The 22,318-nt window shown below is 42.2% G+C and overlaps 1 protein-coding gene across 1 annotated transcript in view; it reads right to left on the bottom strand.

Annotated features, from left to right (window-relative positions):
- CCDC170 (coiled-coil domain containing 170) overlaps positions 1-22,318 on the bottom strand; it is a 244,970-nt gene that overhangs the window by 112,771 nt on the left and 109,881 nt on the right. The window contains exon 9 of the mRNA XM_085611791.1: positions 19,560-19,760. Coding sequence (XP_085467917.1) covers positions 19,560-19,760 — 201 coding nt within the window. The remainder of the gene's footprint in view (positions 1-19,559; positions 19,761-22,318) is intronic.

Genomic DNA, 22,318 nt, shown 5'->3' on the forward strand with positions numbered 1-22,318 from the left:
ATTGGATATGTATGTTCCAAGTCCCCCTTTTGCTCTTCCACTCCTGCCTTCGATAGCTGGAGTATGGAATGTTTTAAATCCATTAATATGGATTGCCTCCTTTGCCCACGTTTGTTGGAAACATAAAATATTATGGATCATTATAAAATCCCCGAAAAGGGGGTTCATCTGTTTTGACAGCAACCCAGCAACATTCCAGGATGCTATTTCACAGTATGTTCTCTCTGCATTATCATGAGAGGCGGGTAGGCCTACTGTGCTAACTAATCCACTTTCACTACTAGATGGCAACTGTTCTAAAGTGGTGATAGCTATATATTCATTAGAATCCTTCAAGGTTAAATTTATGCTGACCATGTCCTGTGCCTCCTGAGTGTAGGGAGTTAGTTGGTCCTGGACCACTAGATTTTTGTGATTATGTCCCTTAGCTCCACAATATCTATTTTCACCAGTGTTGGTATTAGGGAAAGACCTTGGAAAGGGGGCAAGTCAATCTTGATCTTCTAATGAGCTAAAAATGCCATAGCGATTTCTCACTGTATATCTAGGCCAATCATTCCTTAAGGGTAATTCCCCCACGGGGTTATAGCTCAAGGCTCGGGGTTTGACAGAAATACCCCAGGGGCAGTATATTTATAATCTGGGGAGAAATTGACTGATTCCCTGCCATGTCAAGAATAGACTGAACTAATCTAGGTGATCTAAAAGTTAAGACCACACAATCGCCTACTAATTACTTGATCGACTTGTCTACCCAAGGTAATCGGCGAGCCATCTTGAAGTCTGAGAATAGAGCATTGGTCATGTCAGTCCTAACAGTCAATAGGTGTAGTGACTTGTTCCTCAGAGTTGACCAATGCTCTGCGATATTATGAGGAAGAGGCGGGACGTTTGCCAGCACTATCGTGTATGCACTAGCTTCTGGTGGGAGATGTAAATTTAGATTTCTATTGCTAAAATCTCCCTGAATATGGTCAAGTGTATATTGAGTGTGGATGCTCTAATCCCATCTTTTGGTGCGGTGCCTCCTGAGTCTATAAGTGCCACGTTCGGGGGTTTTGAGCCCTTGTTATTCCCAAAATTTAGGCCATCGACTTGTGACGATGGCCTCGGATGGTCCAATAGCGGAGGCAAACCTCTTTGGGTAGGGGGATGGCTCTTAGCTTGATCTCCAACCATACTAACATGCAGGCTAGGACATAATGTTTGTCGCTTGCCAATAGATGGTGCATCTGCCTGATTACTTACCGCTAAACTATTTCCCCTACTTCACCTACTAAGCATGGCATCCCCCCCTGTGGCTGTGTTACAATCACCGGTTATGATACTTGCGACAGACCCCTCCAGTTTAATAAGCCTATCCTCAATTAAAGGTAATTTTTGGGCCAGTGGATCTAACATAACAGTTACCATTGTCTCCAACCTCTTCCAAAAGGTATCCTCCTGTGGGGGAGGTAGTGAACTGTATGATGCTGCTGGCACCTGTGTTGGAATTGGCCCCTGGCAAATATTTCTATCATTATTTCTTATTTTCCGTCTCATGACCTTTGGGGTGTTCGCCTTGTGACTTGGTCTCTGTGTACCCCTACCCTTCCTCTTCTTAGTGGGTGGTTCCTGGCTGTTATTACGGCTTAAAGCAGCCTTCTGACCCCTGGTTGTTACAGGAGAGTTGTTAATTGTGCTTACTGGTTCGGGGGAGGAGGTAGGACCTATCTTGATATCTGACGTAATGTTTTCGTGAGGAGGAGTTTTTGCGTTGTTAGATTGCAGGGAGAGAGGAGGAGGAGGCCTGTCGTGAATTGTTTTGTTTGGAGGTGGCTGGGGTTCTAACGACAGCCTACACTCTGTTAGCTGAATCTCATGTATCAGAGCTGATTCCGCCCTCAATAGGAATGCGTCTAAAGTCTCCACCACCCCCTGCCCTGTGACATACTTGCGTTTACTCATTTCACAAAGCTATGCTATTTATAGGTGTAAAAAGATAAGATTAAACAACAAAACCTTTGCGTAGTTATTGAATACCTTGAGTCCCAGATGTTAATAAAGTGGCCCAGTTCAGTCTCTGCCGGTCTCTGACGGGCTCGAACGGGCCCGCCCTTGGCCCGGGCTTCGCCCAGGAGCGGCCTGGGCATGCCGGCACGTGTCCCGCGCCCGCTTTTGAAGCGCCTCCTGGCGCTTCCTTATGACGCCATTGGCAGTGCGCCTCACAAGGAAAGCTGGGAGTTGTAGTCCCCTTGTGCCGCGGTGATGAATCAAGTGGGCGGGCATATCAGAAGACAAGCGTTGCGGTCCCCTCGGACCGATCAGGCAGCAGGTGTGCAACAAAGTGTGTAAAACAGCGTATGGCAGGATGGAAGTTAGTGGGAAAGTCAATTTTGGAGACATAAATCTACAAATCTGCATCAACTTGCTTGTCAAGCATACTTAGCTCCTCTATAATTCTGTAGAATAAATACTTCTCAAGAGAGCTTGGTCCCACCTACTTTCCCACAGGTTTAATATTCAAGATAGACTAGTTAAGAGGTTGGACACACTATGACTGCAAGTGAAGTTAATGTTTTGGGCTAATGAATGGTTAAGGTTTTGCTTGGTTCCCAGATGAGTGAACTGTGTGGGCAGTTTACTTAGCAGAACCACATTTTTAGGTGGCTAGTGACCTGGAATTCTGTAAAGAGGTTTCTTACATTGATGAAAGCAAGTAATAGACATGAACATCAAGGACATCAGTTCAGAAAAATGCCAAGGATAGAGGAAGTGACGACACATGTCGTTTAGCCCTCACCGCTCCACATCCCTAATGACATTGCAGCAAGTGACAACCTGCAATCTTTGACACACAATTAATATTATAAAAGGAGGTAAAAATGTGCAGCTTTAGAGAAAATCAAATATGTTTTAAAAATGTCAATAATAAAAGACTCTACAACATTAATACTATTTTCATAAATGCCACTCACAGTAATCTGTAGTGCCACAATTAGTGTTTCCAATACAACAGCAGAAAAAACAAAAATAACTGTTAGACTTGGTCATCTCTGCAGGGTCACCTCCAAATATTTTGCTTTCACCCCTCCTGTTTTTGTTTATGTTGGCATTAGGACTCTGTGCCCTTTGTCACCGCTAACCAGTGCTAAAGTACTTGCGCACTCTCCCCAAAACATGATAAAATTGGCCTAAGCCCAATTGGCACATTTAATTCACGTGTAAGTCTCTAGTCAATGGTCCTGCCTGTACCCAGGGCCTGTAACTGAAATACAACTAGAGGACAGCAGCTCTCGTTGTGCCACCTGCTAAAGTAGGACTGTGAAACACGTCTCAGGACTGCTACTGCATCCGGTAGTGAAGTTTCAAACTGCCATTTCAACCTGGCAAAATGAACCTTTTGACGGGTTTAAACCTTACTTCTTAATACCTATAAGTCACCCCTAAGATAGGCCCTAAAGGCACATAGGGCAGGGTGCATTGTAATTAAAATGAAGGACATGTGGTTTTAAGATTTACATGTCCTGACATTGAAAAACTCCTAAAGTCATTTTTCACCGCTGTAAGCCTGTCTCTCCCATAGACTAATACTGCATTGCCTTATTACTTAATAAGTGCTAACATCAGATTGGAAACAGATAGAGGAATTATGTTTGAACTCAAATAAATTGTTATTTAAAATCCTATGTAATGGCAAAAGTCAGGTTTAAAGGTACAATTCTGAAAATGGCACTTTTGGAAAGTTGGCATCTTCCTGGCCAAACCAACTGTGCCTGTCTGCCAGTGGCCTGGGTTATATTACTATGAATGTATCTGTTGTTGTGGGTTGTGTATTGCTTCCAGCTAGTCAGACAGATCACGCCTAGGCATGAAGAGAGAGGGTCTTTCTGACAGGTTGGCTGGTAAGAAGCGGTACCCTGCCCTTATTCATTTATTGATTTATTTGAGAAGTTTTATATAGCACTGTCTAGACCCGGAGGTATCAGAGTGCTTTACATACGGTAAGCATTTTTTACATAGTTAAATCAGTTACATTTTTACATAGTTACAACAGTTCCAAGAACTGAATCAAGGCATGGAGAAAAGCTGAGTTACATAGTTACATTCATTACTAGAGCCTTAGATATCAGGGAAAACCGGTCCAAAGGTGCGTAGGGGGGGGTAGAGGGGAGTCAGAATATAGAAAAGAACTAGGCATGGAGGATTGAACGTCAGGGGAACACCACAAAGTTAGGGTAAGCGAGTAGAAAAAAATGGAAAATGTCAAAAAGATTAGCACCATCCAGAGCCGGACCCCTCGCTGTATCGGGGTTGATGATTACACTTCAAAAGGCCCTCCCTACAGCACACACAGAGGAACCTGTCTTTTGGCATCCTCGACAGTTTAAAGCCAGGACAGATGTGGAATAAATGACCAGAACCAGTTTTTGGGTTAGGCCAGAGAATTTCTCTACACAAAGGCTAAGACCATGTATAAAAATGGGATCTAGAGGGGGGAGGGGAGGGGGGTGGAGGGGGAGTGGGGGGGAGGAGGGTGGGGGCTCCTTGTTGTTCTTTTCCTGCACCCTTGGGGTCTGCTGCTCTGTTGTCCTTTTTGCTGTTTCTATTTGTCCTTCGAGATTTCTGACCGCTGCCGGCCCTCTGTGTTGTAGGCATACAAGCTGTGTAATTTACATGTTGTTATACCGCTGCCGGCCCCAGGGTTGTAGGCACATAGCTGTGTCTGTCTTGTAGATCTCTCATTAAACAGAAAGGTTCCATAAAAAGGGGACCTTTAGAATCTCTCATTGGAACACTCTAGGATCTGTGGAAGAAGGACTGTCCTGCCTCAAATGAGTCAACAGCGACGTTAAATGTGGTGCTAAAATTGAGTTAAGGGTGTCGCCGGTACCAGATTCAAAAGAACCGGAGCCGGCGTCCACATCAACCTTGGGATGAAATCCTGAGGCACTGCTGGGGAGGTCAGATCTGCTGGTGTTTGACGAGCTGGAGGCCCCCTCAGATCTATAGGGCCCCAAGGTGCACCTGTGGGATCCGTGATGGCACCAAAGATCTTCTCCATAGCTAACTTCAGCTGATGGAGCTGATCCAACACCACCACTCAATCTGAAGAAATCCAGAAAGGGTATAAAACGAGATCTCTAAGCACTCTAAATAAATCAACATGGAGTACGTGGTATCAATAGTCTTTATTTTCACAAATTCGCTCCTGCCAAGATGTGTTTCAGGTGATGCTGCAGATGTCGTAGCAGACTTCTTCAGGGCTACAATTATAAATGTACATAATTTTAGGGAGGAGTTAACCAAGCATGTTCTTTTAAGAAAACCATTACCCAGGTCAGGTGACCCAAATCGCCCAGTGCACAAAAAGTTATGGTGATCTTTCTTAGTCATTAGTGTATGGTATATAGTAGTAGTCTTAATAGAGTACCTCTTGGTGTAATTTTCCTACATCATCCATAGATGTCTAAAGTCTTATAACAATATTCAGACACCCTAGATTACCACGTTGGTATTATGAAGTTGTTAATTTATAGATAGGAATGAGGCTCAGCTGATTGAGCGTCCCTCTGAACAGGAGCACGTCATTGCTGGGCCCACAACATGGAATGGCTTTGTGCCCTAGAGGTGCCAGATGCATCAAGCCACTTCAAATGAGAGTCGCAATGCAGGTGAGCCATGCTTTGTCTTCTTATGTTTCTTATGGCTTGTTATCGACATAACTAAGTTGGAGCCCGTTTTTGTGCTTGAGGGAGGGGCAAGACCACATGCCCCGGCACTCTCTGCGGCTGATGCCGCCATCATACACCTGCTGCCTGCGCCCAGTGGTGCTTATAATTACGAACTGTGCCCCTGCAGTGCGGGAGCCCATTTTTTGCTAGGCGGAGGGGCAGGACCACAAGCCCTGGCACTGTCAGCGTCCGTCGCTGCCACCATACGCATGCTGCCTGCGCCCGGAGGTGCTTATAACTTCCAACTGTGCCCCCGCAGTGGGGGATGCGCATGGGGTGCGTCCGGGCATGTGCCTGGGCCAAGACCGGGCCAAGAGCGGGCCCGTCTGCACCCGTCACAGCTAGGAAGAGGCTGGGCTAGGCCACCCCTCTAACTCCTGCGTCCTCAAGATTCTTTCAAGGTACTGTTTTGTCAAGTTCTTGTAGTACAGTTATTGAAAGAGAATGGGGAAAAGGAAGCACACAATGACACGTTTCTGGCCAGGGGGTTAAAAGTTTTGTCGAACAATAATCAACTATCCACATGGTGCCCATTTGTCTACTGAGATGCAAAGCGCGATGGCATCCACTTTGTAAACCATCACGATTTACCAGAGGAAGTGGACGGTGATCAAGTGGAAGGTACTTTTACACCTGAACCGGTGGTCAAAAAGAAAAGAAGAGAGGGGGAAAAAGCTGTGCAGGATCTTAAAAAGCCAGCGGTATCAGTTGTTCTAGATCCAGTTCATGTGGACTTGAGTCAGATTTTTCCAAACATGCTAGCAGAAATGGAAGATATGATAAAGTTACTCTTAGCTCCCATTAACTTACGGCTGGCAAAGTTTGAAGACTTGCTGGGTCAGTCTAATGAGCTTCACTCTTGATACCTATCTAGCACCAGGGAAACAGAGCTTGTGGAGATGACTGGGGGAGCAGGGCACACGCTGCAGGATAGATCAGTACCCTTAGCTCCCGTAACCAGCAATGGTCAGCACCTAGACCAGAGGGAAAGTCTGCAGCAAGAGACATGGTGTTAAAAACACCCATTTGGAGGTGTATGTTTAGAAGGGAGCAAAAGAACATCTAAAAACAATAAGGAGGTATGGGGTGGTATTGTTTTAGCTTTGCAAAGGTCATTAGCTACCAATAAGATAAACTCCCGTGACTACCTTGGGCCTGATCTACAGGGCCCTAGCTCCTCCAGTCTCTCTTTAAAGACGGATGAAAGAATAGACATCCTAAACCTGCCCCCCGAGTCAGCACCCTTATTGGCCTCTTTGACTGGAGTTCCATCAGTCAAACGGGGTTCGAAGGAGTCTACGGTAGATCTGTTACATAAAGTGATCCACTGGCCAGATAGATCACTAATAAATGGACGCCTTATAGCATCCCATGTTATCATGGCTAGAAGAGTGGGTTGGGTAGGGAGTGTTATACTAAAAGATAGGGGGGTGAATGTATTGTAGTCAATTTAACACACCCGACGCACACAAGAGCCATGATTCAGAGCCAGTATAGACAAGAATCTAACTTTGGAATCACGGTTGCCCTGCTCCACTTTTTCTATCCTGCCGGGGTCCAATGTTTAAGGCTCCAGAGTAAAAACTTTAGTTTTCTTCAGGAAAGGATGTCACAATGTCCAATTGTGTGTCCAAACATGAGTACGGCCATTCCTGTCGAAAATAGATTCGCCCCTCTGGGCGATTTAGATAGCATTGATTGACTACCACGTCCAAGTAGTGACAAGGATACTACAGGGTGCTCCCCGTTAGCAAGAGAGCTAATTGATATTCGCCCACAATTAATGTCCGGGAATATTGCAGGACTAAGGGCAAAAAAGGAAGACTAGCAGTGGTTGAACATAATATGGTCTAGTCATTTTGTCTCACTACAAGAAACCTGGAATATGTCAGACTCGTTTGTTATGGATGGTTTTGCGTCTTTTTATAAAGCTGCTTTCCCTTCCTCTATAGGACGTGCTAAGGGCGGCCTGCTCACCTTGATATCACTTACATTGGCTCGTACAATGAAGAGCCTGTCTAGTCCTTCCCCTCATTTGTTAGCAATAGAACTAACTTTTCCTAAGCGTCCCACCTTGGTGGTAATCAATTTTTATAATTCCTTTTGTAGGAAACATGATACTGAGCACATAGCCGCACTGGGAGATTTTTTAGAGCAGGTTAGAGAGGATAGTTACTCCTATTTTGAATTTATCCTAATGGGGGACTTCAATGTACATCGCAGCTCCCCGAACTGCACATTAGGTAGGGGTTTTTCAGATAGCTTGGTCCCAACATCCTGTTTTGAACACTCGGCCCAAGGCCACCAGCGAGAGAGCTTACTTGCCATTAATAACCTACATTGACTTGAGCACTCGAACGAGGTAGATTTTGTACCTTCCTATATTGGTAGGGGATTTGGCTCAATCATAGATTATATTGTGGTTTCTGCCCCTCTGCTCTTAAATATATTAAAAGTAAGCTCATTTTGGAGCGGTTATAGTGATCATAACCAAGGCTTCCTGTTTTCTGTTTTTACTGATTTTTACAGATAAATACAGATAGAAAACCATTTATTTTCCTGTCTTTATTTATTTTTAAATGTGGATAAAAAGGGAAATTGGCTTGTGTTTGAGTCATTCTAAAAGCTGTCAATCATGACTGCCAGGCCATCAGCTGTGCGGATTGACAGGCAAGGAGATTAAAAATATATAGGGATTTTAGTAAAGAGCCTGAAACAGCAGTAGATTTGCACAACTTTGATAATAAAATTTACATATTTTCTTACAAGTGAATATTTTACCATCTGAGTCAGGGCTGGACTGGGAACCGAAAGCAGCCCTGGCAAGTTGTGGCAGACCAGTCCCCATAAGGTGCGTAATTAGCAAGCGCACCGAGCGACCCGACCACTGCTAGGGGGATTTGAGGTTTTGGGAAAAGCCAAAACAATGAATTTTTCAACAGATTTTCTTATGCTACTAACAACCATTGACGAAGTCAATAGCTTGTTGTGGGTATAATGTAACTTGTTGTATTACATATCTGTATACAATGACAGAACTAGCAAAATATTAGCTGGGCAGCACACTATGCTAAACACAGATATTTAGCTTTAATGTTTGTAAACCACACAATTCATTACATCAACCACGCCCCTTTGAGAGACCCGTTTAAGCCCTGCCTGACATCAGATGACTCTTTGCTTGACCCTGAATCAGAGAGTGAAAAGCACAAGGTCAGGGTCACTCATCACTTGCTGATTGGTAAGGTGATGTGCAGCCAGGTCACGAGTTAGATAGATACAATTCGAACTGAAGAGGCCAGCAGGCCTGAAGTACAGGGCGTCTGTTACCAAGGGTTGGGTGGTTATTGGTCCTCATTCAGTATCTCTTTTTTACCTGTGTGTCTTTTTAGGGATGTCATGTGGCAGCAGTCACAACACTTATTTGAATGTTCTCCTAAAACCATTCCTTCGTATCCTTTTCACATTTCCCACCACAAATCCCCCCACTTTACTGCTCCTAGCATCTCTCATCTAGTTTCATATTTCTTCACTACTAATCTTTACATTAAATAGGATTTATATTCCACACTGCTCGCTCTCTGAATCATTTATAATCATTTATCGAGAGCCCATTGGCAACAACAACATGAGTTCCTTTCAAATTAATTGGGCCAATGCATGCTTCTATCGCGTCACCCACCGCACCGCACATTGAAACCTGTCAGCCGTTCAGGCACGAATGCACATTAACTGGTTAAATAAATGCAGAAATATACACATTTCAGCTTCATTTTTTCACAAAACCTCAAATAAATATGGATAAATACAGGTAAAATTAGCAAAAAATAAATATGGATAAATACAGACAGAAATTACAAAAATATAAATACCATAAAACCGGGAGCCCTAATCATAACCCAATGACTCTAGAAATAACACGGGTGCTGGTCTTGCATGGAGTTGAGACAAAGAGCCTCTCGAATAGGGATTTTAATCAAATAGATCAGGCTCGCAAAATTAGATGGGGAAAGATAATGCCGGAGGTTTTTCTATTCAAGTTATTCAAGCAGGGTGAAGAAGAAATCAAGCAGTGCCTTGACAATCACACTGTGCCTGGTGTGGTAATAGAGGCCTTTGACAAGCTGGCAAAGCGAATTGCAAGAAATCTTACAGGACGAGGAAGATCTTGTGCTACCTAGGGGAATAAATGGTTTGATGTAGATTGTTCTAAAACCCACAAGGCTCTCTTAGTTGCATTAAAACACAAACCCAGGGAGGCCGAAATTATTAAAGCATGCAGCAAAGCTTATAAAGTGGCATTAAATAAAAGGAAAGATAACACACGGGAACAGGCATGGGACGATTTAAACCGGGTTAGTGTTCTGGCCAATAGTACAAAATTTTGTAAAATAGTAAATAGTCCCTTTGTCTTAACAATAACTCTTTGAGAATAGATTGTGTTATTACGGACGATAGATGGGTCTGCCATTTTGAGCAGATCTTCAATTCAGTGTTGAGTCGTCCCCGTTATGTTTTGGGGTAGATGAAGTTCAGAAAGTGATCATGGCCGCTCCAGCTCGAAAAGCTGTGAAACCTGATGGGGTAACTGCGGATCTTCATAAGGCTGATCCAGGGACATGGGCAAAGATCCTAGTGAGGGTTTTTATTGCTGCAACAACGGTTGGCCCACTCCCATCATGGTCAACGGCAGTGATCCTACCTATTTTTAAAAAGGTTTAAAAAGGATGGTCCTGCTTGTTATCGCCCAATCTCTTTACTGGATTCGGCAGCTAAAATATTGGGGAAGGTGATTTTAGATCGCCAAAAGCACTTGGCTAGATGCTAGCAATGTGATATCAGATCTGCAATATGGTTTTAGAAAAGGCATGGGGACAGTAGGCCAGTGTATGAACCTACTCATGATGATTTACAAATATACACTGCTAAAAAGGGACGGATGTACATGGCATTCATGGACTTAAACGGGTGCCTTTGAAGGAGTAAATATATCAAAACTATGGCCTATATTGTTAGAAATGGGCATGGATGTAGACCTGGTGGCCTTCTTGCACTGGTCCAACCGTAATCTGACTGCCTCGGCCAGATATAATGAAAATGTCTCCCTTACTAAATCGTGGGAGGTTAAGCGGGGGGTGAGGCAGAGATGCATTTTGGCCCGTTCCTATTTACCCTATACATTAATAACCTGGGAGCTGCACTGTCCGTTGCCAGTAAGGACACTCCTAGAGAAGGTTATAAACTCATCCTTGCTCTTTTATAGGCTGATGATGCAGTTTTACTTGCTAGGACACCTTTAGGGCAGAAACGTCTTATAAATACTTTTATTGATTTTATGGTTTCTCTCGACATTTCTATTAATTTCTCGAAATCCCTCATAATGTCTTCTGGTAATATAAAACGTGATAATAGTACGCGAATACGTAAAGGTGGGGACCTGGCCAATGCCGCAACATTTCCTTATCTGGGTATCCTATTCGATGAAAAGGGGTCATAGGTGGCACAGCGAATACTTAAGAAAAATACCCTATCTAGAGCAGCAGGAGCAACAATAAATTTTGCCAGGAGACTGGGGAGCAACCCATTACAACCATTATTGAGGGTCTATAACAAGAAATGCGTCCCAATGGCAACGTATGGCAGTGAGGTATGGGGCTATAAGGAGGTCGATGTTCTGCAAGGGGTGGAAAATAAATATCTACGGAAACTTTTAGCTGTATCACCCAGTACCCCCTTCTTTATGATGCATGCAGAATTAGGGAAGGGTTATATTTCTGTTTGTATAGCTGTGGCCCCCATAATGTGGTGGTTAAAAACCTGGTCTAGCCCCACATCCTGTTTAAATCAAATTATTTTGGAAGATTGTATGAGGCTAGATAGGGCCACAAACATTCCCTGGTTAGGATATATTTTTCAGCAGTAAGCGAATTTAGGGCGCCCCAAGCTTTTTAGGCATACCAGACAGTCGCATCACGGAGAGCTGAAGGATATTAAAAGTCAATTTCTAACTAGAAGGAGGATAACAAGAGAAAACAGCGAACTTACTAAACCCACGATCAGACAATATATGATATTAAGCCATGGGATTTTTGATCAACCCTTCTGTTATTTTATAAAAACCTGCATCATTGTATTTTTTAAACTAGATTCAGATTTCATTATATTCATTGGATTCTCTTGGTCCCCAGGTGTTTTTCTAAGTCAGGAACCGTAAAGTCTTGCTCTTGCGATGATTTCTCAGATCAAGACTTATTGTATTTTATGTTTTTCTGTGGTTTATATAATGATCTCCGGATAAAATATATCCAACCACCTTAAAAATATTGCCATTTTACAAAAGTGAGACCTGCTTTGATATATCTGCAAATGCTGTCCCCTCCCTTGATATGTTATGGGGTTGTGAGTTTTTTAGCAGGGGCTGTATGTCGAAGGAAAGAAATTGACTAGCCACCGAATTGGGATGAAAAATGAAATTTTGTTGGAAGTATCGTTTTTAATTTCGTGTTAGTACTGTATAAAATGGACTTTATGTAGGTCTGTGCCGGTCCTTTTAAAAATTGCTATTTTTGCATAACCAAGACCTGCTTGGATATATCTGTGAATGTTGTCCTCACACTTGACGTGTTATGGAGTTGTGAGTTTCTTAGCAGGGGCCACATGCCAAAGGAAAACTTTGATTAGCCACCAAATTGGGACTAGTAATGTAATCTTTTAGGAAGTACTGCTTTTAATTCTGTGTTGATATTGTACAAAAGGCATTTTATCAAGGATGTTGCTGGTACTGTAGTCTTTCCATGATAAACCAAATATATTTAAGGGTAAAGAAATTGTTTTATAGCATTTGTCAAAAAAATATCGGATGTGCCCTTTAGTATCATGTATTGCATAGTTTTATTTGTTTATTCTTCTGCTTTGTGTAATTGTGCTTTTATGGCCATAATATGGCAGAATTAAGTATTATTGTCTTGACTAACTTGGAGGAAGTCCAGTCTTGAGAACGACCTCTGGAACGAGAGTGAGTCCTCACTCTAGACCTTGACCATGATCGTAGCGCCATAGATTTTGATCTAGAATGAGTCTTCAACTTCCTCAACTCTATGATCACCAGCTTTGTTTCATGGTCACAAACGGGCCTTTTTATTCATTTTGACACATGACGAATATGACTTTGAGTGACAATCTGCACCAAGATGCCAATGAAGAATTTGTGTGGATATGTAACCGACATTTGTGGATTACATGTCATAAAAAGCTAAAACCCTGATGGTTTAGGTGGCGTGTTGTTAAAGATGACACAATTGTTCAATGAATTTAAAAAAAACAGTTGAATAACAGTTGACGCTCTGGATCCACATCAGTTGCCAAAGAAAGAAATTAATGGATGCCAGTGCATAAAGGTGGGTCATATATGCTGATCCTATCCACATGGGACAGGGCAGCACGAGGTAAAACGCCGCCGCAGGACAAATGTTTACTGATGCAGTCTGACACTAGGGGATATTCAAAAGGTGAGGAATCTGCAGTTAGAAGTCTCCATCAGAAACAACACTTTGGTCGCCAACTTTGGCAAAAGGTTGGAGCCTTGGGCCACTCCACATTGTAGTAAAAAGAGGAAGGAGGTGGAAGTGACCATCTGGAGGCACTGGGAGAATCCTGTGAGAAATGATCTAAACCAATACTGCACTGCCCCACACATGCCCATAAGAAAGGCTAAAATAGACAAGAGTGTCCCATGTTCTACAGTGTTAAAAACCTCCTAGAGATCAAGAAGTACAAGTAGTAGTGCACTCCCTATCAGTGGCTCTTAGGATATTATCAACCGCCTGCAGAGTATCCATCTTCTTACCACGACGAGAGTTAAACCTTGACTGGCCAGTCATTTAGAGGCTTGCCTTGTCAATGTAAGTTTATAACTGGAAGAAAAATGCCTTTTCAATATTTATGCTCATAAATGAATGACTGGTCATAAAACAAACATTACCTTCTTCTCAACTTATCTCATACCATTCCTTACTAACTAAAGAGCTGCTTTATCCCAACAAATCACCCCTCCTCCAAGTTTCCTTCTCCATTTATTATGGTTTTAAGTCCCTCTCCTTTTACTATGGAAAGATGTAAAGGGGACTGATATCCATAGAACTTCCTGAATATTTATTGTGCATCCCTCTAAGGCATCTTTCTTTTGGTACACAGTGCACTGGTCTCAATGTTGTGAAAGATTTTCTTTGAAATGGTGTGTCGTCCCACTTGTATTCTTAGAGGCGGTACAAGCCCTGAGACTCTGGTCCTACCATGTTGTACTCTCCTGAGCAGAGCACTGGTTCTTCAGAGGTGGAGAGACACAAGGGCTGAGAGACAGCTTGAGAGAAGCAGTGCATGTGCCCTCTTTAAGAATTCCCACTAGCATTGTTTTGTGCGGTGGGAGCCACTATGTTTGGAGCCAGTATGGGGTTCTCGCCCTGAAGGTTCATCGTCCTACGGGAGGGAGAAGGATGCATCGTTAGGGAGCAGACTCTTATTTATCTGTGCATGGACCTATGTTATGAAATAATGGGAAAAATTCAACTTTGAGAAAACAAATGATATTAAGATGAGATTGGCCTTGCTGTGTTAATCACAGTAGGGCAAACAAAGAAAGGCTGAGGCCCCCTAGTTTGGTATGATTAGGCATTTTTTCGAGGTGTCTCTTGTTGACATGTTTATCCAAGTGGGCCCACACGCAATTTCAAAGAAAATTGGGAGATATTTAATTCTTTCTATTTATGAGTGTTATGGTAATTAACTACAAGTTTTTGAAATGTATTAGTGATAATATTCTTTGTCAGACTGAATGTTATTCTAGAAGAATACAATTTATTGTTTTATCAAACAAAAAAAGCTTTAGCTTTTTTAGGGTTAAACAAATAAGAACAAGGAGGCCTATATATAATGAGTGGAAGCAGTATGCATTACTTATAATTAAAAGGCGGGGAAAGCATTCAAGGAAGCAGAGCATAAATCACCTACTTTTCAAGGAGAATGGATACATTATGACAGTTCTAGGAAGCTTTCTTGTCATAGAGATAAAGATTTGCTAGCACCATATCAGAGATCTAGTTGCAGTGGTTGAATTGTTTGTGAAATCTATTTCAGAGGGCTTCACCAAGAATCAGGAGAACTAGTGTTGTTCACATACTGGATCGGGCTCCTCACAGAGATCCTTTACTTTCTCATTGTCTATTTCCTTTTCCTGATCTTTTCCTAGCTATGATGAGGAGGTGACAATTTTAAAAGACCAAAGGGGAAATATATTCAAAAGAAGGAGTTTTTAGGATGTGATTGTGTATTTGTCAGCTAATCTTCAACAGCCTGTGGATGAGGAACAACCTTTTACAATGGGGACTAGTTTAGACAATTAAATAAACAAACAGTTCTAACATTTCCTATAACAGCCATTCAGGGGCCTTTAAAATGGGAATAGAGAGCCCCTGAGAATGGTGATTATTAGATGAATGGCTAGTTTATATTCCCAAGCCAAGAGTAACCTGGAACTACCTTATAAAATGGTAATTGATCTCTTGTTGGCAAGCTTGCCTGGATAGACAGCCAATGTTACGGATAATGTGGTAATCAAAGATCTTGTAGACAAAAAAGCAAACGTAGAATTAAAGAGAGTATACTCTGGCCTCAATTTAGATATGGCAGTAAGGATTTATTCTGTGCACACTTCTCAATCTTTGGTTAAAAAATGTCAAACACTGTCTGTGTCAATCCAGAGAGGTGAAGATGTGGTGCAGTTATCAGTGGCAAAGAAGGCGTTCAAAAAGTACTTTTCAGACATAACCTTGGGCAGTCTAAAGCCTCATCAGTGGCAGCAGAAAGAATGGTTGTAGCCAAAGACGGCTTAAATTGCGGGGGCTGAAGAGTGGATGTAGCCAAAAAGTCCTGTTTGTTGAGGATGCTTTTTACAGATACCAGATGCTTTGTGAAGATCTTAAAGGTGTGATCCTTAAGTCGTTTGAAAATCAAAAACATGCTCAGCCTCTCAAGTATCGCTTAATGTATCAGGAAAGGAATAAGAAACCATATGAGTGATCAAGACATAGGAAATTTGATCCCTGACTGAATAATTCCAACTTTCAACCAAGACAACTGAACAGTGGTAAAGGGCAGCAGGGCTGTAAGGGAAGTCAGCAGAAGCAATCCTGTAGATGCCGATCAGGATCAGCAAAGTACAATAGTGAAAGTCGGAGTGAACCTGTCCTTGTTTCATCACTGTAGCCAGTGGGTTTGGGAAAACCGGTGTGTAAGGGATTTTGTAGTTTAAGTAAAAGGATCCCATTGTAAAACATGAACATGGGGTGGCTAGGCAGTTTGCAGATGTTTAGTTAAGACATTTTATGTCTTCCTTGACTATCATTGGGGGCGTGGCTTGAAGCCAGAGGAGAATGGCCGCATTTGTGTAGCCTTCGCAATTCAGCAATTTCGGCAACCCTGTTACAGTTCTTGGGACATTTCTGTTTGCACCTCCCTGCTGGGGTGGGACTACATCCCCCAGAGTTCATCGGTGCACAAGAGGCGGGCTTATCGTGCTTAAGAGATCTCACTTGTCTCCACAGCATCTAAGCACTTGAGAGGCTGGGCCTCTTCGTTTTCCAAAGTAAAGGACACCAGCCCAAATTATTGTTACAAGTCACTCACCATGGGGAAAGGGAAGATGAGAACTGGCACCTCAGGAGGAGAAACCATTACCACTGTTGACTCCTTCTTGGTGAGGGCAGCGAGTGTTATTTCTAAAGATATTGCCCTGACCGAAAGGAAACTTTCCCTGGAGACCTCAAGAAGCGATTATGTCACGCTCCCCCAAAATGATACAGAAGGGACAGCCGGTAATTCGCTAAGGGAAATGTCTCTCCCTGTTGTCACGGTTGCAGTGTGCCGTTCTGATGGAGACATTGCACCCCCAGTTGAACCTCCAGTTAAAAAGAAAAGGGGCGGGGAAAGAGAGTACCATCAGTACTAAAGGGGGTGGGTGTTTCCCTGGAAATGGGGGTTGACTTTAAAATGGACTGGGCTGTGGACACATTGTTCTTAAAGTTGAAGTACTGTTAAAATGTCTGCTGGCTCCCATCATGTCGTGCCTAGAGGGGATCAAGGCTTAGCTATGTCAATTTTTTGTTCCAGCACTCATGTTGTAGAAAAAGAAGGATGTGGTTGTTTTACCCAAATGCCAGGGCGGACCACTAGATGAATATTGTGTTGGCTCCTGGGAGGCATCAGATGGGCCTAGCCATATTGCATTTGGGGGGACAGAACAGTATGCCAACTTAACTAGGGGTTGCAAGTGGGAATGGGACTCATCGAGCACCCCAGGTTAATAGTGCCAATGGGCAGGAGAGCACTTAGTTAGGTACACAATAGCCCAGGGGTAGCAAACAAAATATATCTGTCTTGACTAGGTCTTACGTGGCACAGATGAGTGATGTCACTGAATCTACCCCCTGACTCAGCACCTTTAGATGGCGTGACACCTATTAAGTAAGGTGGGAGGGAGACCATAGCAAATGACAGGGATATATTGAAGAGTGCAGGTTGTTAAGCATTGTTTACCAATCCGAGACCATTACGGCCAAGGGAGAAGCAGGATATAAATACATGCTTTTAGCCAGGTGCCAATGCAAAAGAGCGGAAAGGGAACTTGTTAAACCAACTGTGAAGCAATATATCTTGCAGAAAACATGTCTTCGGGGGTAACCTTGTTTGTCAATTGTTAACAACACTCACCATCGTTTTTTACTGACAAAGTTCAGGTTTAATAGAATACACTGGTTTCTAGCCTTCCCTAGAGCATTTTGTAAGCCGGAGATATAAAATCATACTCTTGTGTCAATTTTTCTGAGCATGACATTACACATTTTGTATTTTTCAGCATTTTTTATCACACATTTAGGTTAAGATTTATTCTCCCACTGGTAAGAAATAACCAATTTCTACAAGTGAGGCCCGCCTTGCTGTACATACAACTGCTTTCTTCCCCCTTAGGATGTTTTGGGGTTGCACATTTTTACTACATTAGTCCTTTGTTTTAACTGTTTTAACATTTGTATTGTGATATTTTATTTTTACATGATTAGCGACTTGAGGGTCAGGACAGGGGATGGCCGGTGTTTGCACTTTGTGTTTTTGGTACTGTAAATGGCACTTGAGCTTTGTACGAATGTTTTGTTATAAACTACATTTTAGTGCAGTATTGAAAATCACTCAAAAGAACTTTCATAATGGAATATTAATTGACATGACTAGATTGATTGCTTTTAGGTGCCCCGATTACTTCTGGCTAACATAGCGGAAGCAAAATCGAGGTTTTTGTTGCCAGATTTCTGTTGGATGAGCCTGCTATGCCAATTATTGAAACCACCACATATGTACCAACATTTTGTTTTATGTTATATTTTGCTTTTATATGTGATTTTATGGTCTATATTGGCCGAATAAAGAACTATTGACCGACTGACTATCACTGTTTTGTCGATAAACTATTGATTGGATTTGGTACCAACATATATCTCAACACCTTTTATTTATTTGATTTACACCCCTAAGTGGCAAGGATATACCCAGACGTAGGTCCCATGCTCACTGTGACACTTGAACCAAGCTATATCCGACTGACAAGCCCTATTCAGTGCAAAACCAGTCTTTGGTTGCATGTTTTCTGGTTCAGGGAGTACCTGGCCTGGCTGCTTGGGCTGGACTGTTCCAAATGAAGCATGATCATTACTCATATCCATGTGGGTGGGTACAAACTGAGGTGGCATAGTGGGCAAAATAACTATAGGTTTGACAGCTACCCTGAGTGATTGCCAGTGGTTAGAATTATTGTAAGCATTCTTCTGATCACCTTTTGAGGGTTTTACATAGATAGAACCTTCATGTTAGATTTGCTTTATGTTGTATATTTGCCCTTTCTGTAGGGTCTCCTTTGACCTTATTTTGCCTTACCATAGTACATTCCCCACAAACACCCCCAGGACTCAGAGCACAAGTTTAGTGTAGCCAAAGACTTCGGCTATCCTGACAATACCCAAAGGGGGTGTGTTAGACCTGGGAAAATAACCTAATTAATTAGGAAGTCCACAGGGGTCATTCTCACCCACGGGTTGGTGCTAGGCATAAATGTGGCCTCTCCAGGCACCCACTTCAGAACACTCCTGGACCTGTGAAAGAACAGAAGAGGACTGAATTTGCAGTCTGAGACCTGAGAAAAACACTAAAGTTTAGCTCTGTTCTTCCTCTTGTACCCAGGACAAAGAAATGGACTCCAAGGGTAATAGGGCTGACTTTGTGTTCAAGCTACAGGGATACAACAAGATATAAGAGGCCTTTCCGGCAACTGCACAGTTGATCAGTGTCAACTAAATATAGAGTGGTGCCTGTCACACTGTGAGTCTCCAAGTGCCTCCCCTGAGGTCCTTGGAGCTTTTAAAGTGTACTTCTGCAGTGGATAGGGATTTAAAGACTAAAGTCAGAAGGTAAAATCTTTGACCAGGATGAAACTGGTTAGTATGTCTCAATTGTGGTGACCGTTAAATTATGCCTAAGTCCTGGCTATCTCGACCATTGACTACCATTGGCACTTGGTGCTTCTTTGGGTTAGTTCTACTTAAAACTTAAAAAAATTATATCTCTGAATCTCCTAATTGGATTTTTGTCAATTTGGTGTTATTCTGCATATTAAAATGAACTATATTTTTCTAATTTGTTCTAGGACTTTTTATGATTTTGCATTCTGAATTTATTACAAATTTCTTACACTTAACATACATTTGAATATGTGCTAAGCAATAAAGAAACTACTATGATTACCTTTTGCTTCTCAAGTTTCAGGCTGTCTCTCATCACATCACTAGAAACAAGCTCTCCCTCCATGTGCTTCATTTGACGTTGAATGTCCTCAAGCTGCTCTTCAGCTTTCCTGGCTCTCAGTAGAGCTTCCTGGTGCAAATCAGTCTGATTCTGTAACTGTTCGTTCAGTTTGGATATACGGTTTTCGAGCTGTGACACCATCTAGAGAAACAAGCAATATAGAAATGCTTATGTCAGATAAATAAGCAAAAATAACATAGTATAACAATAAACAATGTGTGCCTTTAAATTTAAAACCAAAAACAAGAACTCTTGTCTGATAAATAAGAGAATTGTGAATGTAATGGAATCAAATGAAAAAACTGTGTGATTGTTGAGGGGGAGGTATCCTGCACTCAGCTTGGAAGCAGTGTGTTTATCTAAGTGCCCCCAGGAGAGTTTGAACAAAGTTCCATATCTTGTGTTTGTTTTAATTTAGGCAAAGGTATCTAGCCTGGGCAATCAGTTCACTGGAATTAGTTAGGCACAGGACCTACAGAGATAAAGAATAGACGGCACCTTCCAGACATTCACAAGCTAGTATTAAGCTTATTAGTAATAAACAATAGAAAACTAGGGAACATAATGAAAAATTGGTTTGTCCTTCATAATGCAAGAAACTGGTTGAAGAGCAAATAATTTTCTTCATTGACACTGAAGGGCTCTGCAAACAGAATTCTGTCTCAGCCTGAACCAGGCGTGCATGCCTTGTCCTGATTGTTAGGTCTGTTGTTGAGCACCATTGAGACCTAGATGTAAAGCAGTGTCCTAAGGAGATGCAGATGTTAAAGAGAAAGATTCTAGGGCTTGGGTCCCTTCAGTGAGAAGATGAGGCAGATTTTAGTGCTTCACAGTGGTCTCAGATGGTTGAAGAAGCGGTCCAGGATCTAGCTCCAAGAAAGCCTTTTGCCACAAAGGTTGAGTGGCATAGGATAATTAACACACAGGCTGACAGTCTCTCAGAGTCTAAGAGGGATCACATACTGGGATTTAATAACTGGAAGAGACTTAGGTCAAAGTAAGAACAAAAGTTGGAAATCCCTATAAATAAGCACAGTTATAACTAGTGTTCTATCTCATTTCCTTCCTAGGATGAATGGCATTTCCATGCAGTTCAGGATTGTGTTGTTCCATCTGAACCCTAGCTAACACAAAAGGAGGAACGAAAAGTTCTTGCAGTCTTTCTGTGAACCAGCACTAAGGTGCAAGCTTGAAAAGTAGGAATGCAGAAGCAGACAGGGCACTGCATTTCCAAACACATTCAGTCCCTTGAGGCACACTTTGCCAGGTAGACATCAGGCTTCTTGGCAGCAGCATGACATAGGCCTTGAGGCCTACAGAAAGAGTAGACAAATGTAGAGCCTTGACATTTCGCTAGACCACCCCAATGGCACACACTCTTTGTATCAAGGCTCTCTATAACCCCTGTCAAATCAGCCAATCTAAGGGTCAGAAGTGAATTTGATCCAAATGACGCTAAGTTCATCTCAGTCATCATCTCAGCATGTGAACATTCAGAGGCATTTTCTATGTCCCATTCCTTTTTTCATATGTGAAAAGGCAGGGCTGATACCCACCCAGAGCCTAAGGAAGGTAGTCCATGCAGGATACTACAATACTGAATTTCAGGTTTCCTTTTCCCATGGAAGGTGACTGAAGGTCAAACAGAGCACTGGGTGGTCATGATGTCACAGCAGGTGCTACCTACCTGTCAATGGAAACAATGCAAGGAGAGCTCCAGGCTGGTAGGAAGGTGGGCAGGTCAGCTTCTACCCCTAAAGGTGTTGACATCAGACAAAGCGCCTCAGCAGAATCGTGGACTGTGTTAATGTATTACAACTAAAGCATGTATGAGGCAATGAGTTGCAAAGCAGCACCCAAATACAAGTTCCATAAATAGCATTTGAAGAGAATACATCTCCAAAAGTCAGAAGTACAAAGTAAACTATGAAGGTTTATTTGAATAATTCAAAGTGCAATACAGAAGGTAAAACGTAATCAAAAAATATATAATGTATCAGTATAGGAAATTAGCATAATGCTCAATCAGCTTTTGCCATGTTAGCTTTCGCGAACAGCATGTCAACAAAGCATTATAAGTGCACATTTTGGTTATGTGTGGTGAACAGAAGAATGAAGACACACGTGCGATAATGGCTGCACTAGGAGAAAAAAAGGGAAGTCGTGGCCTAGTTGAGTAAAGCACAGGAAAACACAGTTCTATTAAGTGCAGTGTTGTTTCAGTGCAGAAATGTTACGTATATTTTATTAAATCAAATACAGCTCTACCAGAGGTATTGGGCACAATGCAGATCAATGTTCTCTCATAAGGTGTATAGCTTCATAATAAGAACTCAGTGGATTTGTATTCTTTAATATGCCTTCTCATATCCACTAATGAATCACTCCACAAATGAAAAGATTAGTACATAATGCTATCAAAAGTGACCATCGACTTCTGGCTAGCCCTCGGCAGTGGGCTATAGGCTATACTATAGACAATCATTTGCAATGCAATTGGTCTCGCATTTGTGAGAGAAAAAGCTATTGGCATTGTAAATGACAATGTCTTTTACCCATATGTTTAGTTTGTTTTGTTTTGTTTTGAAGTGGATGTATGTGGTGTGGAGTGGAATTATGTGGGTTGCATCGGAATTGTTAGATGTGGAATTGTGTGGTGTGGAATGGATTTGTATGTAATGTAATGTAATGAGGTGCTT

The sequence above is a fragment of the Triturus cristatus genome, chromosome 6 (assembly GCF_964204655.1).
Source record: "Triturus cristatus chromosome 6, aTriCri1.1, whole genome shotgun sequence".
NCBI lineage: Eukaryota > Metazoa > Chordata > Amphibia > Caudata > Salamandridae > Triturus > Triturus cristatus.